At 34.7% G+C, this 18,536-nt stretch overlaps 2 protein-coding genes and 1 long non-coding RNA gene across 3 annotated transcripts; 2 read left to right on the top strand and 1 right to left on the bottom strand.

Annotated features, from left to right (window-relative positions):
- The first annotated feature begins 377 nt into the window (after window positions 1-377).
- Window positions 378-4,717, top strand: LOC135842972 (CREB-binding protein-like). Its single transcript, XM_065360673.1, has 12 exons — window positions 378-510; window positions 589-800; window positions 875-1,260; window positions 1,361-1,521; window positions 1,597-1,677; window positions 1,753-1,887; window positions 1,966-2,181; window positions 2,280-2,540; window positions 2,635-2,782; window positions 2,871-3,047; window positions 3,131-3,298; window positions 3,392-4,717. Exons 2-12 carry the CDS (start codon window positions 713-715, stop codon window positions 4,391-4,393), a joined length of 2,823 nt encoding a protein of 940 aa, XP_065216745.1. The 5' UTR covers window positions 378-510; window positions 589-712; the 3' UTR covers window positions 4,394-4,717.
- Window positions 4,718-9,412: 4,695 nt separating this feature from the next.
- LOC135842978 (putative uncharacterized protein DDB_G0271606) lies at window positions 9,413-11,667 on the top strand. Its single transcript, XM_065360683.1, has 3 exons — window positions 9,413-9,573; window positions 9,665-9,799; window positions 9,955-11,667. The coding sequence occupies exons 2-3, from the start codon at window positions 9,705-9,707 to the stop codon at window positions 11,015-11,017; spliced, it is 1,158 nt and encodes a 385-aa protein (XP_065216755.1). The 5' UTR covers window positions 9,413-9,573; window positions 9,665-9,704; the 3' UTR covers window positions 11,018-11,667.
- A 539-nt stretch (window positions 11,668-12,206) lies between these two features.
- Window positions 12,207-13,707, bottom strand: LOC135842983 (uncharacterized). The gene is made up of 4 exons (XR_010558227.1): window positions 13,216-13,707; window positions 12,902-13,143; window positions 12,660-12,817; window positions 12,207-12,555 (listed from the first exon to the last, which is right to left on the bottom strand). It is a non-coding gene; the product is annotated as an uncharacterized LOC135842983 (long non-coding RNA).
- Between the last annotated feature and the right edge of the window lie 4,829 nt (window positions 13,708-18,536).

Genomic DNA, 18,536 nt, shown 5'->3' with positions numbered 1-18,536 from the left:
CTGAGCTTTTTGAACTTATGTGCCTTACTGCCTTATGATGAAATTTTTTGAACTTTCAATAAATACGTTGTGCTTTAAAATCTCAATTTTTTGGAATTTTTGGATTGAAAAAAAAATATTTTCAGTGTCATTTAATTTGGAGTACCTTTTTGGTAATTTTTCATTTTTTAAACGATTTTTTGTCATTTTATTTTCTAAATGTTTTCAATGTCTTGAAATTTTTTCAGTTTTTTCAACGTTTCTAAATTATTTTTTTGTAATTTCATTTTTTTTTTTTTTTTTAGAATTTTGGTGATTTTGTTTTTTCCCCCTTTTAAATTTAAGGGTTGAAAATTTTTTTAATTTGGCTGCACTGATTTCCAACAAACAGTTTGTTACAACTTACAAAAGTGAAATTCCCTTTAGCGCCTTTGAGCCTTTGGGCGAAGATTTTGATTTGAATTAATCTAATCAACAGGTCCTTTGACTCAGTTTCATGTGATTTCTCTGCCTTAAGGATAAGATCCACGAGTAAGTAGAGTATTTTTTGTATATTTTTAAGTCTTTGAGTAGATGGAACGTTAATTAATTTCGATATTATTCAAAAAGGTAGGTTGAGCTAATCAGCCGAAGAATTACATCAGAACAGAACAGAATAGAATTCCGAAGAACCATACAAAGCTAGAGTAACGACGGCGTCGAACAAAATCCTTATAAAGCGTCAGCCAGCAAAATGGAACCGAAAGAAACCCCTAAACCTACCAGCACACAGCAACCAGCTGAAAACACATCGTTATCGACCGAAAAGATAGAAAAACGACGTAAGATTTATCAATGTTCAGCTTTGGCCGAATTTTACAATCGATCCTTCAACATAAGTATTTTTATGCGCTAGGTTTCAAACTAGAAGAAATTCAATCACGTTTCTCACCAGTGCTACGACAATTATATCGAATAGAAGAATCAGCACCTTTACGAGAACCAGATTTCAAACCACAAGATCTTCAAAAATGTTTCTCACCGCTGCTGCTAAAATTATATCAAATGGAAGAATCAGCACCTTTCCTAGAACCAGTTGATCCGGTCAAGTTGAATAATATACCCAATGACTGGGGTATTTACGACCAGCAGCCGACCGATTTTCCTACCATAAAAGATAAACTTGATAATGGCCTGTATGTTAATCCTTGGAATTTCGTCGACGATATGCGATTCTTGTTCAATATCAATTGCAAATATAACGGTGAAAGATCCTCCAGTATTTACAAATGCAGTTCCAAGGTAGCTAAAAGTTTCAGCATTATTTCCATTCTTTGGACTATAAGTAGGTACTGATGAAATCTTTTGAGGTATTTTCTAATTCTATGTTTCCTTGAAACAGTTAGCTAAAGTATTCGAACACGATATCAATCCAATCATGCGAGATTTAGGGTATTGTTGCGGTAAAAGGTACTCGTTCTTAAGTCCAAAACCGCTGCCCTGCTTCGGTAAACAACTATGTACGATACCGAGAGACGCGCAATATTTCAATTACCTGAACGAGTGAGTTATCCTTGCGTTCGATGTTGAAATTTATATCTTTAAGAATTACAAATGAAACCTTTTCTCGACTTTTAGGTATGCGTATTGTGTTAAATGTTTCAACGAGATATCCGAAGATACTGTAACCGTAGCTGATGATCCTTCTCAGCCTCCAACGTAAGTATTTAGATGTATTTTTGAATGAATTAATCGAGTGCTACGTTTTGATACGAGTTCATCTTGTCTTTGCAGTGTAATAAAAAAAGATCAGTTCGTAGAAATGATCAACAATCATAGTGAAATGGAGCCTTTAGTCGAGTGCCTAGATTGTGGCATAAAATTACATCGAATATGCGTTTTGCATGTAGATGCGATACTGGGTTCAGAGTGAGTACCAGAAGCAGACTTAATTTAATCAAAACGAAACATCTAATAATAATTTCGATTCGTTGGGTTTTTGCGTAGATTCGTTTGTGACAATTGTTTGAAAAAGAATAACAAGCGAAGAAAGGAAAATGAATTTCGTGCTGAACAGTTACCGACTACTAAGTTATCCATTAGCATCGAAGCTCGGGTCAACAGAAACCTTAGAAAGAAAAAAGTCGAAACGGGCAAAGTAACAATTCGTGTAGTATCGTGCTCTGAAAAAATAACCAAAGTTAAACCTGCCATGAAGAGTTTGTAAGTTCGCAACTGTTAAGCTGTACAGTTCCTCCAAAGTTGAATAATTATTATTCATTGCTTCGAATCTTCGAATGTGTGTGTTAATCATATTGCAGATTCGTCGATACTGGAAAATTCCCCCAACAATTTCCGTTCAAAGCAAAAGCTGTGCTCGCTTTCCAAGAAATCGACGGCGTCGATGTGTGTGTTTTCGGTATGCACGTTCAAGAATACGGATCCGAATGTCCGCAACCGAATCAAAGACGCGTATACATCGAGTTAGTGGACTCAGTGCGGTTCAATGAACCGATAAAATTTCGTACAGCCGTTAATCATGAAATTTTATTAGGATACTTGGATTATGTTAAGCAGTTAGGGTAAGTCGATGTGTACGAATCAAAGTCGAACTATCGTTCACTTAATTGAGTCGCCTGTATTCTCTTTTTATCAAACATTTGTCTCTTTTCACAGGTATGCGATGGTTCATTTACTGGTTCGTACTCCTAACGAAGCAGAAGATTTTATTTTCAATTGCAATCCTGCAAATCGAAAACTTCCAATTGATTATTGCAAAATGTTAGATACAGGTATCATCGAAAAAAGGGTGATAGATTACAAGGTGAGTATCTTAATTTCACGTCTGTTGAAAAATAAAACTGTTATAGCCTGGGTAGGAATGTTTTTTGATTGTTGTCTTCGTTTCGTAGAATATTTTCAAACAAGCAATGGACGATGGATTACATTCTGTCGCTGAATTTCCGTATTTCGAAAACGATATTTGGACTGATATGTTAGAAGAAAGTATCCAAGAGCTGAACCAGCTCGAAGAAGAGAAAAGAAAACAGGCTGAAGCTGCGGAAGCCTCCTCATCTGCAGAAAATGACGTGAGTTTATGGAAAAACCGGATCAATCGAGCTAATGAATACGTGAAATTTTATATTTACACATGGTTAATATATTTCAACAGGTGCAAAAATGTAATATAGACGTTGATGCTGAAAAGAAAAGTAATAATAAGAGTGTATCTCAACTCGAGGAAGATTTATCAGCCAACATTTTCGCCTGGATGGAAAAAAATAAAGAAAATTTCTTGGTTATTCGATTGCATTCGTCTCAATCTATCGCCAACTTACCGGTAACAATCACTATCTGATATTTTATCGTTTATATTGTTGATTTGATTCTATCGAGCTTTTTTTTGCTGACATTGTTTTTATTTTACGAGCAGCCTATCAAAGATCCTGATCCATTAATCTCCTGCGATCTCATGGACGGAAGTGATGCATTCTTAACGATGTCTCGTGAAAGGGGTTACGAATTTTCGACACTGCGTCGAGCGAAATTCTCGTCGATGGCGATGCTATTCGAAATACATACCAGGATTCAAGATCACTTCGTTTACAGCTGTGATAATTGTGAAAAAATCGTCAAAACTAGGAATGATAAGCTGGTGCCAACCTTACCGCAGGTCAGCTTGAAAGAGAAGTTGATTCGTCGTAGAATTCTGCTACAGATATTGGGGATGACACATTCTCCGCAGAACAAAAAGAATATCTTAGAGGCACTAAAGACAGATCCACGAGTGATTACGGAGTTTTTAAAACGAGGAAAAGAGAAGCAACATGGTCCAACAAGTCCTACGAGTCAGCTACCTTCGCAGCAACGAATACCCGAGGACGGATCTAATACAGACGCTGGTTTGATAAATCAAGACACGTCTATATCTCAGCAAACGCCACCCAATGTATCACTGCCATCATCGAACCAGGTGCCACATCTCTGTCCAGATGTGCAACAATTATCGCAAACGTTAAGTTCACCAAGCCCTCCACAGCAAAAAGACCAAATCCTTCGAGTACTCAATGGATATCCGCATTTGATAGAGGTGTTCGTCAAGCAAAGACAAATGCAGCAACTTCATCTACCCCACATCCAGCAAAACCAGCAACTAAACAGTTCATCAGATTTTCAGGGATCATCGCAAAAGCAACAACAAATGGTTGGCGATGGTTCAACGAATCTGAGTGCAGATACTCTGCCGACAGAAGACAGTGGTCCAAACAAGCTACCACGTCGTAGTCAAGCTCTGCAAAAACTGCTGCAAGTGTTGAGCTTACCTACTTCTTCTCAGCAGCGAGATAAAATTTCACAACTTCTGAATAGAAATCCTCATCTGTTGGTGGAGATCATAAAGGGTAGGCGGCAGATGCAGCAACATCAACAGCAATAGTTGCAAAGGCAACTGATCTGAAAAGAGACTGAAGATTGTTGATTTGTCTGCTGTGCAGCAAGCAAATGAAGGTTGCGAGTTTGTGAGGGTCGTAGCCAAGAAAGCCTAGTCGTTCTCAAAAAATCAAAATATTATTGAAAATTGAAAAATTGTTATTCTTCTTTTTAATCTTTGAATTCGGTATATTTTATGCAAAAAATGACTATTAGGTAAATTAAATTTCAAAAATGGATCATTTAGTCCTTAATTTTAAAAATAATTAAACTGCCTATTATAATATAATTAATTGTTGTTATTTTTAATCAGTATAGATTTTCAAACTGAGGGTTGGTGTACTTTTCTTTTTTGATCCTTTCTGCTTTATTTCTTCATAAACCAAAAAAATGTCTCCCGAATGATCTATCGTAAACCATTATATTATTTCATTTTTCTCATTTAGACTGGAAAAAAATGAAAAAATGGAAAAAAATAAATAAAAATGATTTTAAAAAAGAAAAAAATTTTAATTAGAAAAAAATAGAAAAAAAAGTTTGAAAAAATTACAAATTTTTTCAAAAAACAATTTTAAAAATTGTAAAAAAATACAAAAATGAAAAACAAATTTTAAAAAAGTGATGAAAAAAATTAAACAACAAATAAAAATTTAAAAAATGCAGAAAAATGAAAAACATTTTAAAAAAGTTATTCAAAAGTTGAAAAAACTGCCGAAGTGTCAGATGACAATGAGTTGAATTTTGATACTCGCAATTGCGCAATTTTGGAGGGGGAGGGGGTTGGAAAAACCTCCAATTTTGAAAATGACAAGCCCACTGTTTATTTAAATGGTCAATCGCATGAAATGGGTAAAAATTTCGGGCGACATTTGAGTGTTTCACAAAAAACATTTTTTTTGCGCATTTTTAAAGAATTGAATTGAGTCATGTTTTTTGAGAACTTTTGAAAAATCGTCATGTGAACTATGAAAATGAAGTCAAAACTCGCGAGAAATTCAACAATTTTTTTTAGAAAGTTGGAAAATTTTTAACCTACAAATTGAATTATGAGTTTCAGGTTTTCTAAAAAAAAGTATCATGTGACAAACACAAATCAAAATTCAAAATGGATTAAATTGTTGCGAGACATTTTAAATCAAAATTCAATCATGATTTTTGGGATTTCTAGAAAAGTACCTATAAGACCTGTCAAAATGAGTTGAAACTTCAAGATAGGTACTTGAGAGAATGCCAGCTGAATTGCTTGCTACTCATATAAGTTGAAACTGATGACTCATTTCCTGTTGGTAAAATAAAATTAGAACTTCTGAGAGTTCTGAGAATTCTGGCTAGACAAAAAAAAGTAAAAATAATTGTTGAAGAGAATGCCAGCTGCTGACTCATTTCCTATAGATAAGAATTTCCAAGAATAGGAATACTGGCTAGACAAAATAATAAAAATTAAAAAAGTGACCATTAAAGATAATATAATGCCAGCTGCTGTCTCATTTCATTTCATGTTGGAAAGATAAGATAAGGAAATTCTGAGAAGTGAGAATATTGACTAGACAAAGCAATAAAATAATTATTAAAAAGAATGCCAGCTGCTGACTCATTTCCTATAGATAAAGATAAGATTAGAACTTCTGAGAATTATTGTACAACATCTGTCCAGTGTCCACCTATCAAATGTGTGCACAACTGCACATATCTAAAAGTAGGAGTGGGGGAGGGCAATGTTAGCCTAACCCTTCCAAACTATCATTTCATTCTTCTTTCTCGTGTGCTTATTCGTTCAGTTCAGACGTGTTTGTGTTACGCGCTCCTCTCGCGTATTTTTTTATAACCTTTGAGTTTGTTTTTTTTTTTTTTTACATCAGATTCAATTATTGGGAAGTTAGTACTTGATTTAATTTTTTTTATTTGCTTTGTTTATTCATTTATTCATTTTTTTTTTGAAAAATATTTCAATTTTGATTTTCTTGCTTTACTTTTTTTGTGAAAAATACTCAAATTTCAAATTTTGAAAACTAATTAACCCCTTCATTGTAAATGTAAACCTCCTTTCGTGAGGTTTCAAAGGGGGAGGGAGAGGAAAGGGTGATTTAGAAACCATACACCTGCCATCAACCAATTCGTGAGGTTTCGTAAGGGTAGGGGAGAAAATGGAGAGGAGGGGGATGGGTGGTTTAGAAACCACAAGCCTCTGGCGTCAACTAGTTGCATAACTCGCGCCTGACTTGACCCTGGCGCCAAAAATTTAACCTTTGTTGACCGGGGTGTAGAGACTTTGACCTTGGCACAGAGTGACATTATTACTACCTACTTATGACTTTTAAGCATTTTTGGAAAAGCGTCATTCGAGCAATGAACACGAAGTAAAATCTCGCGAAAAATCCAATCATTTCGACGACAATTTTTTTGAGAAATTTTGAAAATTAACCCTTAAAATTAGATTATGATTTTTGAAAATAGTGTCGTGTCGTGTAAGCTGTAACCTATCAAAATGGGTTTAAATTTCTCGAGAAATTCAAATGTTTCAACAAAGATGTTTTTTTTGGGGGGGGGGATGGAGGATTGATGAATTTTGAGCCTAAAATTGAGTAGGTAGGTACTGATTTTTTTGGAATTTGTGTACTACAAGCATCATTTACAACTTATGAAAATTTATAATCAATTAAAATTTCGCGAGAAATTCGCGTCATCCAAAGAGAAAATTTTTTCAAGTACTTACCTATTTTTGAAGAATGTTGAATCCAAAAGGCAAAAATCAGTCGCATGTTTTTCAAGATTTCTGAAAAAGCATCATGCGACCTATCAAAATGCATTAATATCTTACGAAGAATTTAAAAGGCCTTGAGAGTCCAGACACACGGGTTAGTGACCTCAAGAGGCTAGATAGACGGGTCAATTATTTTGTCTGTGAAAACTTAAATTAAACTCTGTTTCAAGGGCCACATCAGCCACATGGCACCTTTTTCCTAGACCTCAAAAATGATAAACCATTAAAAATGCTCAAAAAAATTTAACAAAAATTTTTGATCTTCTGCTGACATTTTTGCCCATTTTATTGGTCGAACTCGAATGACACTTTTTCAAAACCCCTATAACAAGGGAACCTCAAGAGGTTCCCGCCTTCGATTTGAACGGGACCACGATTTTTGGAAAGAGCATGTTCTAAAACCCCCAAATCCAAATTTTCAGCTTGCCCAAGTTCATTTTTCGATTTTTGGAAAATTTTTGAAAATCCAAAATTGACTATTTTGGTGATTTATATTTTTTTTTTTTTTTTTAAAAGTACGTACTTGATCAATAAAAATGCTCAAAATAAGTCCTAAAACTGCTATAAACCCCCCAAATCCAAATTTCGCCATTTTCAGCCATTCTGGAGCCTCCAGCGCGATTTTCCAATTTCTCCAGAATTTTGAATTTGCTCCAGAAGGCGTGAATAAGTATGAAGTTGGACAGCTAAAAACCAAGTTGTGTGTTATACTCGACCTGTTCAACGAATTTATCCACATTTGAGCCGATTCTGGAGCGGACACCTCAAGAGTGTTTTTTTGACCAGCTTTTTTTCAAAATAAAAATATCCTAAAATCAAAAATTTCCTGTTTGCGAAAATTTTGTTGAAATTTGCGGGAATCGCTGTATTTTGAACACAACAAACCCCCTGAGGCCGAGTTCCGCCATTTCCAGCCATTCTGGAGCCTCCAGTGCAATTTTTCAATTTCTCCAGAATCTTCAATTTGCTCCAGAAGGCGTGAATATGAAGTTGGGCAGAAAAAATCGAGTTGTGTGTTATACTCGACCTGTTTAACGAATTTATCCACATTTGAGCCGATTCTGGAGCGGACACTTCGAGAGTGGTTTTTTGACCAGCTTTTTTCATAATAAGAAATCCAAAAAATTCAAAATTTTACCGTTTGCGAGGAATTTTTCGAAATTTGCGCGAATCGCAGTATTTCGTCATGAATTAACCCTACAAAGGCGAATTTCGCCACTTTCAAGTTCCAGCTATGCTGGAGGCTCCAGTGAGATTTTTCAATTTGCTCCAGAAGGCGTGAATATGAAGTTGGGCAGCTAAAAATCGAGTTGTATGTTATACTCGACCTGTTTAACGAATTTATCCACATTTGACCCGATTCTGGAGCGGACACCTCAAGAGTGGTTTTTTTACCAGTTTTTTTTCAAAATAAAAATATCCAAAAATCAAAAATTTCTCGTTTGTGAGAAAATTTTTGAAATTTGCGCGAATCGCTGTATTTTGTCATTAATTAACCACACGAGAGCAAATTTCGCCATTTCCAGCATTTCTTGGGCCTCCCTTTAATTTTTAGATATTTTTATTATGAAAAAAGCTGGTCAAAAACCCACTCTTGAGGTGTCCGCTCCAGAATCGGCTCAAATGTGGATAAATTCGTTAAACAGGTCGAGTATAACATACAACTCGATTTTTAGCTGCCCAACTTCATAATCACGCCTTCTGGAGCAAATTCAAAATTCTGGAGAAGTTGAAAAATCGCGCTGGACGCTGGAGGCTCCAGAATGACTGGAAATGGCGAAATTTGGATTTGGGGGGTTAATATCAGTTTTAGGACTTATTTTGAACATTTTTATTGATCAAGTACGTACTTTTTAAAAAAAAGCATAAATTAAATCACCAAAATAGTCAATTTTGGATTTTCAAAAATTCGCCAAAAATCGAAAAATGAACTTGGGCAGCTGAAAATTTGGATTTGGGGGTTTTAGAACATGCTATTTCCAAAAATCGTGGTCCCGTTCAAATCGGAGGCGGGCACCTCATGCCTCAAGGGGTTCCCTTGTAAGATCATTTCCCAAAATCCCAATTTTAAGCTTAAAATTTTTCGAAAGTGTTCAAAAAAAGTTTTGGTGTGGAATTAAATTTTGAATTTCTTGTGAAATTTAATTTTGGTCAGTCACATGGTCACTAAGTCACAAGTAGTGTCGCAACTGTCACAAGAGAGAGCGAGAGAGAGACACCTGTAGAAAAAAATTTCAAGGCTGCAGATTTTTAGAAAGACTTTTGTGGTAACACTGCTGCTATTGTTTTGATAGATTGGCCTAAACATAGATAACTCAACCCATAAATAAACTTTACTTTACTTTTGCCATTTTGTAATGAAAAATTATATTGAGTGGATACTAAACTGCAATAATATATTGTGTGTGAGCTACAAGTACTCTTGAGTACGTAATCCCTTTTTATTTTATTCAATTGTCAATTACCTAACGATGCCATAGGTATGTTTTTAATCAACTTGCTTATTTCGAATTTCAGATATTAGCCAGATAACCAACTTGACGTACTTATACGTAAAATGAAACCACAACACGATACAGAAGCAGAAAAATTAAACTTTGAACGTAGCTTGGCAGCTATAAGGAGAAGAGTTTCATATAGATTGTCAATATCGTGAGTAAATTTTTGTTGAAATTATCACGTATTGGCTTATTGTTAGCTATTTGATGGCACATTTCTCGAGTCAAAACTCTGCACGTGTAGAGATAACTCGTACTAAATTTCAACTTACCGTAACTAAAACAGCATCTCTTGTTTGCTTCCTATAGGCATTCTCGACCATCACAGATCCGAGCAGAGGCTATTGCTGGGCCACTTCAACAGATTATGTCGCAGCCACCTCAACCGCCGCTTAACATAGCCTCAGGTATGCCAGAAATGCCAACACTCGTTGACAGTCTAGCTCAAATGCTACAGCATCGCCAACAGCTATTGCAGATATTACGTTTACCAAGCTCTGCGCAGAAACAAGACCAAATCCAAGAAATATTGAGGACTAATACGCAGCTGATGGCGAAATTCATCAAGCTAAGACAGAAGCAGCGACTTGTAGGACAGCAACACTTGCAGCGTCGTCAGCCTTCGTCACTTTTGATGAGATCTATGGATGCAGTAAGATCTCATTGCGTACTAAGTACACCGAACGAGAATTCTGTCGATAATCAAACATCTTCGACACCGACACCGAGCAACAGTCCGAACCACGTATCGGCTCATCGACTAGCACTGCAACAACTATTGGAAGTTTTACGCTTGCCGAGCTCTCCGGAGCAACAGACTCAAATAAGACAGATATTGAATAGTAATCCGCAACTGATGGCGGCGTTCATCAAGCACAGACAAATGCAGTTGCAACAACAACAGCAACATATAGTTACACTTTCAACACCGAGCAACGGTCCGAACGCTGCAGTGCCGCAGCATCCTGAAGCTTTGCAACGACAACAGCAACAGACGGTTACACTTTCAACACCGAGAAACCCTCCGATCACATTGCAGCAGCATACTGAAGCTTTGCAACAACTAAGGAACCTTGTACCTTTACCGAGCACTCCGCAGCTACAGGTTCAAATACGTCAGATATTGAGCAGGAATCCGCAACTGATGCCGACTTTCATGGCGCTAAAACGGTCCCAGTTTCAAAAAGAACAACAACAGCAGCAGCAACAGTCGCAAGAGCAATCACCTCAGCAGCAAGAGTCTCAACAACCGCCAACGATCGGTGACCCACAAGTGCAGCAAGATCAGCCACAAGTGATCGATATTGCGGACAATGAATTGATGGATAGTCTTCAAAGTATGATTGAATCGTTTAATGATTGTAAAATGTGATGTGCTCGTTTCAGTCCAATTGCTAAATATAAGTTAACTATATTTCATGATATAGAAACAGGAAATTTGGTATGATGAACGAGGACCCCAAAAGAAACTTTTTAAGCACAGAAGCTCTTCATCAAATCTCATAGGATAGACGATGGTCTCTCTCTCTAGCAGGGAATTTAAATTTCAGACACTTTTCTTCTCAGATCTTGAAATTAATTAAATTTTTCCGTTCAGCAAGGTTGAATTACCTACATGAAAATGACCCTAGAGCAGCCAGTTAATTGAAAAATGAGCAGCTAAATTCCGCTGTGCTCGTTCTATGAGATTAGACAAATGGCTTCCTTGATTAAAAAAATTTATTTTGGGGCACTTGTTCATCGTATCAAATTTCATGCTCTTGTCATGAATCAAAATGCAGTTTTATAACTTCCGTCTTTTCTTTTTATATATTTTTAGGTACCATTTTTACTTTTTTTTTATAAACGTACCCACCTACATGTCTACATGGGAATTAAATGGGCACTTATTCGAGTTATTTCTTATCTTAAAAGTCATTATTTTTTTATTTACGTACAGAAGTACCTTTTGTGGAATGTCTTATTTTATTATTGTTACTTTATCTATTTTTAATCGAAATATATACTAGGTACCAATGTGAACTGCGAGTGTCGTCTATTCTCTTTTATCCTCTTTTTTTGATTTATTTTTTTGTGAAATGAGAGAACTTTTCGCAAATGATATCAAACCGTGAGAAAGTTCTAAAAAAAAGTTATGAAGTCAGATGGTCGAAGAAGGAAGTTGTCGATTTTATTTTTATTTGGTCATTAGAAAAATGTTTCCAACAAATCAAACCTCTTAACTCAGAATTGAGTCGTTGTAGGGGCCAGGGAATCTTTCAAACTTCTGTAAAAAGTTGGTAGGTAAAAGCAGAATTTAACCGATTTCACATTCAATTTCAAATCCTTGGGAAAGAAAAATAAATAAATGGAATGTACGAGTAATAAAAGTAAATATTAAAATTAACGAAATCACTAAAAATTCCAAACAAAAAAAAGTGACGCGATTATTTTGTTAAATGTTTAGAAAAGGCGTTAAAAATGCTGAAATGTGATAAAAACGAGTCGAGCAAATCATTTATAGAAAAATTCCATGAAGAATTTTTTCCTTTCCAAGCAAAAGTGTCTTAGACTCTGGAAGCTCCTCAAATAAACAAAATATATTATCGTACATAAAAAAATCAATAATATCGACATATCATATCATCAAAAAGTGCGAAAACAGCCAAAAATAAAAGTAGAAATTGAAATTCAAAAGAACTTTTTTCAAAAAATTTCACTCTCTGAGTTTTTAATCCATGCTTTTGTGTAGCTTTGTGATTAAAAATTTCTGGCAAACGAATTTCTATCGTAGTTGTTGAGATTGGGACGCATTCGTTGAAATAAAAACAATACACATCTAATTACAAGGCGCACATTCGTAACATAGCTTAGCACTAGAATCAAAACATATTTCAAGGTACTCCAGCTTCTAGTTCAATAGCTTCCAACCTGTAAAAAAACCAATACATCATTAGTGTATAGAATTAGGTTAGGTACTAGGTAGATAATTTTATGGGCAGTTGAAACTAAAGTGCTGTTCAAACAACTCTTACATATTCTGGTAGAAATGTAAATACAGATCCGAAACCAAGCAATTCGCCAACTGGTGAGTCTGCTTATTATCAAAGTGACGAACTCTGAAATTATCATCATTAGGGGTTCCTAACAAATTTGCCAAGTTCACGCTACGCGTAACGCCAGTTTTCATGTTCTGTAATGTAAATGTTGATGGAATTTTAATTTATAACAATTAATAACGTCTCGTACAGCGAACTCCACATTCCTTACAGCTTACCCTCATACTGATCTCGTTGTATCCTAGATGGACTTGAGCACGACAACGAATACCCAGATAGAAAAATTCGAAGTCCTTCACTGTAGAAGTCTGATGGCCATTTGTAATCTGAATATTAAAACCCTTTCGCAACCAAACGACGAAGACTGCAGTGCAATAATGGACACAAGTGTAATGTTCAACGTTAGCAAGGACCAGTTCGTTTACTAAATCTTCCAAAATATCAAAAGATATTTCTTTCCCTGTTAAAAAATACAATGTCTAAATTACCAACAGAACAGTTAGATTATAATAGAGTAAGGAATAATTATTACTTTTGTCAAATGGAACCGCTTGAATGGGAGTATAAATCAAAAGCAAAAACCAAGTATCCGGTTCTTGAATTTCGTCTGAATCAGCCAGAAATTCAGCCAAATTAAGGGTATTCTTTACGACGCGTTATCAGTAGTTTCAGTTCGAGAAAAATGTCCAACTTATGCACCTGATTACTCCGCGAATTTTCAACCGATTTCATTGGGGTTTGTTTTAAAATGATGTCAATGCCTTTATCTAGGAGAGTATGTAGCGATTTTTCGAAATTAATAATTATTTTTCTCAAAAAAAAGCTTTAAAAACACAGTAACTTGCAAGCAGTCTAGCGGGCAACTTGAGGGTTATATCAAAAATGTGGCGACATACCCGCCTAGACCTAACTTTTTTGAACCATACAGTGAAAAAAAAAATTACAAAAAGTTGAAACTTGCGGAGTAATTAGGGGCATAAGTTTAGTACTCCGATGGACGGGAGCGGGTGGCGGGACATGTGACATTCCATGCAACAGTTCAGCCTAAAAAATATAGAGGGTGTGTGTGGGTGTTGAACGTTATGTAGAAGGGTAGTTTCGTTCTTCACAGATTTAGCGTATTAAACCGGTTTTACTTTTGCGGTTACCTTACTGGTACTATGTAGATTTCGATTTAGTTTTCTAATTCAATATATAAGTATGAGACAAGTGGCTGCCTAGAGTGGAATATTTGATGCGTGGTAAAATTTGGACTTTGGAGAAAACTAAGAAATTATGGAAAATTTTCTTTTCCAAAAAATAGAAAAAAAAAACTTTCCTTTTAATATCCACTCAACAGTCAATGTTGAAAAAAGTTGGCATTTTTTTTCTATTGTCAAAATTTTGTTTTACATAGGTACTTCTTACGAGTAAATTATGAAATTTCATTCAGAAGCTTGTTCAAATTTTTTTAAATATTAAAAAATAAACTTTTCTGATCGTCAAAAATAATGTTTTTACTTCTTGAATTATTAATTTTTAAAAGCTGTACTCTCACATCACCTATAGGCCTGTTTGGTTTTCTTTTCAATAATACTCGAGCTTCACCCAGGAAATTTTTTTGATACGTATGTAAGTTAGGTATAGGTACCTAGTACTGCTTGGTAAAATTTCCATTTTTTTCATCAATAGTTGAAATTATTTGGGTACTAGTTTCTAGTACCTACTTATAGTATTTTAGTTCAATGAAAAATTGCCTAAAACTTATAAAACTTTTTCGAGTTCATGAAATTAACAATAATGACCAAAAAATTGACACAATTGACGAATTCCAAAATATTTCCTCAGTTTCAAAAATTATATCTTTCGATGTTTTGGCTTAAATAATGCAAAATATTTGGGAAGAAACAATTTTCAAAATACTAATTTTTACCTAAAGTACCTAAGCGATTTTAGAATTTTTAATCAATCAGTAGAATTTTAAAAGTGGTCTAGGATTTTGAGGGAAATAACAACCTGATCGACGCAGAATCTCAAGTATACTATCTTTTGGAACTGGGCCAGTTCTTTTTGAAAACAAGTGGGGGTAGTGGTAGAAGAAAAAATAAAGAGTACGAGTACATATTTTGAAAATTTTCCTTTCTTTAAGGAAAATTGGCACGCCTAAAAAGAACATTCATTTGCAATAGAACACAAAGCTGGTCATATAAAAAGTAGGTAGGTAGTTAGGTACTTACATGAAAACAATTTCTTCATAAAATTTTTTGTCGTTGATTAGTATAAATACTACGAACCTTCTACCCACAAATGCATTTGAAATGGTGATGAGTTGAAGGCTCAGAAACAAAATGTAATCTTTCCTCCAGAAATTGAATTTTACAGGGTGGCTTACCCAAATAAAAATCATTTAAATGCCATAAATCGAACAGAAAAAAATCATCATTATATGTAGGAGAGCATGGGAAAAGTGAGCTTATTGATTGCCATTTTTTTTTGGAAAATCTGGTTGTTGAAGACCTCTCATTTTTAATAAAATTATTCTAATATTTTTCAACATTGAAACTTGAAAGTATTTTATCAGAAAGCCAACTATGTATCCAGGCATCAGTATAGCGTAACTTGACTCACATTCTGGGGGGAGGGGGTTTGAAATCAAGATACAAGAAGTTTGTTTTTTTACACGGATTTTGGCAGATTTAAAATCCACCAGAATCTGCTAGGATAGTAGCTTTTGAAAATGGATTATGGATTTTACTTAAAGAGAGAAGACTTTTGATGTTTTGAAAGTTTGTGGTGGGGATCTAAAAAGTGTTTAAAAAAGAGATTCAAAAACGTCCAAAAACCAGATTTTCGAGAATCCGTGTAAAAAAAACATACTTAATATATCATTAGAAGCGGATCGAAGTCCTGCTATTGGGGGGGGGGGGGTGTGTATCATGCCGTTTTTCTGGCAAAAAATTGTGATTTTTCCGGTTGAATAGGTATATACCAGTGAATATTTCGGGATATAATTGAAAAGAAGGCAAAATTAATGCGAGAGCGAAATTTTTTGAAAAAATTGGTTTAAAAAACGAAAAAACGACCATTTTTGTATGGTTTTGAACAGTTAATGGCTCTGTTCAGAAAAAATGAAGCACTTTTCAAATGGTTTGGGTACTTCAAGTATTCAGGAATTTCCATTGAAATTTTTGAATTCTCATCAATTTTAATGAAGAAATTTGGTTTTTTTGATCTCAACATTTTTAAAATTCAATCACAAATTTATAATTCAAAAAGTAAAACATCAATTCTAATTTAAGAATTCGATTTTTCCAATCTCAACTTTTTAAAAATTTTATCTGTTATTTCTTAAAATTTGAAGTGGGAATGATGAGAACCAAATTGGTTTGAGCGAAGCATGGGCAAAAGCTTTTGAAAATTTGTAGTTTCAAGAAGCAAAACAGTAGTAATTTTGATGAAAGGTCAATTTGAGATATAGAAATCATAAGTGTATTTTTACACGACGGCGCGGCCATTGCGAGCGAAAAATTAATTTTTGCATGGCTTCTAGGGGGGGGGTTGTCCTCAACCCCCCTCCCCCGTGATTACGCCACTGCCAGGCATCCTAAAAAACTATTAAGTCCAAGAAAATTGCAAGATCATAAAATTTCCTTTCTGCTAAAAGTTTAAAATTTTTTGTATGATGCTTCGTTAAAAGTTCCCTATTTGCGTAAAACTTGGACAATAAAATAACACTATAGGCAACGACATATATTTTGTGTTCGGGTTGAAAATGAGCTTAATCGATAGTTTAGACCCTAAAACAAAAAACAGAGTGGGATTTTTCAATTTTAGTTGTTTTTGTGGTCAGGAAAGATGATCAAAGTTGCAAAAATGATTTTTGCCTTATTTCACGAGTTTGTGGCGACATCAGTATTATGTTTAAAAAAAAAACCAAGGTCATATTCGGATTCTACGCACTTTTTCAGTAAACATCATTCCCCGATTTTTGATTTTTGAAGTTTCAAGCTAATACGGAAGATTTTTATTTGTACAAATATTTTAAAACTTGGAGCGCGTGAAACGGGCGTTACTCCACCACGTAATCGTGGCGCGGAACTGTGTTCACCCGAACTTCTAATTGAATTTTTCATATTTAGAAAAATTAGTCTTAAGTATGCGCTTGAAACTTCGAAAATCAAAAATCGGGGAAAGATGTTTACTTAAAAAAGTGCGTAGAATCCGAAAATGACCTAGGTTTTTTTTATTAAAACATGATACTGATGTCGCCACAAACTCGTGAAATAGAGCAAAAACGGCCATTTTTGCAACTTTGATTGTCTCTCCTGACCACAAAAACAACTCAAATTGAAAATCCCACTCTGTTTTTTGTTTTAGGGTCTGAACTATCGATTACGCCCATTTTCAACTCGAACTCAAAAAAAAAGTCAAAAAAAGTTTCCTAGTGTAATCAATCATTTTTTTCAACACAACTATTTTTTTTAAATATTCAAAAATTTGATGGAAAATTTGAACGACATTTGAAAAAAAAATACACCAATTTTTCAAAATGAAACAGCGAGTTTTGAAGTAAAATAAGTAAGCGATTAAATAACAATTTTGTCATTTGAAAGGTACTATTTTGCCTAGTATTCATACAACATATAAAAATTTTGATTTCTCCATCAAGTTTGGAATTTTTTAATTGCGCAAAAGAGAAACAAACACGCCCAGACGAGGCGAGGGCAAAAGCTCTCAAAATTCAGTATTACGAAGAGCATAAAAAACTATAATTTTTTGTGTGAAGAGTTGATTATAAGAAGTTCATTACTTCGCTTCAGAATTTTCAAATTCAAAATTATGTTTCTTTTTAAACATTCAAAATTGGAAAAAAAGCAAACGGCCTCGAGGGAAGCGATGGGCAAAAGCTTTCAATAAATAAAATTCATCTTTTGAGAAGTAAAATAAAAATTTCGAGAAGAGTTTGTTTTTCTGATTCAAACTTTGAACATTTCTTTAATTTGAAAAAAAGTTCTCGAAGAAAAATAGCAAATAGCCCGAGCGAAGCGAGGACAAAAGCTCTCAAAAATGTGTAATTCAAGCTCTACCAAAAAAAGTCGACAAATGAGCTCTTTTCTACGGAATGAAGATCGAGAAAAAGGACCGCATTTGTATTTTTCCATATTTTCATTAGGTACCTTTTCAATAACATTCATTACTCTTTCACTACTTTAATTACCCATTTTTAAAATCAATATACTTTCACTACCTTTTAGATACCCTGGATGAAAAACGGAGAAAAATTTTCAATCAAAAAATTGGTTTTGCGAACAATGTTTACGAAGTGGAATTTTTTTATCATTTTTCTCGAGATCAGAGTGAAAAACCCCATCAGAATCACCCTCGAAAATTCAATATTTCTCATGAGTATATCCTCTCTGCTTTCACTAATTCAGCTTACGGTAGTCTTTCTCACTCTTGGTAAATACAACACTAGTGAGAAAAAAAAACAGACTGAGAGAAATATATGTAGGTATAAAAATACACAGCGGGGTGTAGGTTGGGGTAGGGTGTACAGTAATGTAAAAGTCAATCTCGAATATATCATCACACTCCTACTATACTGCACAACAAGAAACTGAGACAGTTTAAAAAACTACATAAGTGCGGGGTGAAGAGGGCGGGGTATTGTTAAGAAAAGGTTGGGTATTGTCTGATTGTGAATGAATAGAAAGAAGAAATGCACCTCTGCAGTTCGTGATTTTTGGTCGTTCGCGAGGCGAATCACCAAATGTAAACATATATGTGAAGGAAAAACTGGTATGCAACCAGAAACCACACTTAGTGATAGCGGTGTAAAGAATACCCTTAAGTGATACGTGTTCTTGATCGACC

Source organism: Planococcus citri, chromosome 4 (assembly GCF_950023065.1).
Source record: "Planococcus citri chromosome 4, ihPlaCitr1.1, whole genome shotgun sequence".
NCBI classification, from domain to species: Eukaryota; Metazoa; Arthropoda; class Insecta; order Hemiptera; family Pseudococcidae; genus Planococcus; species Planococcus citri.
This window is presented reverse-complemented; position numbering and strand designations above follow the sequence as displayed.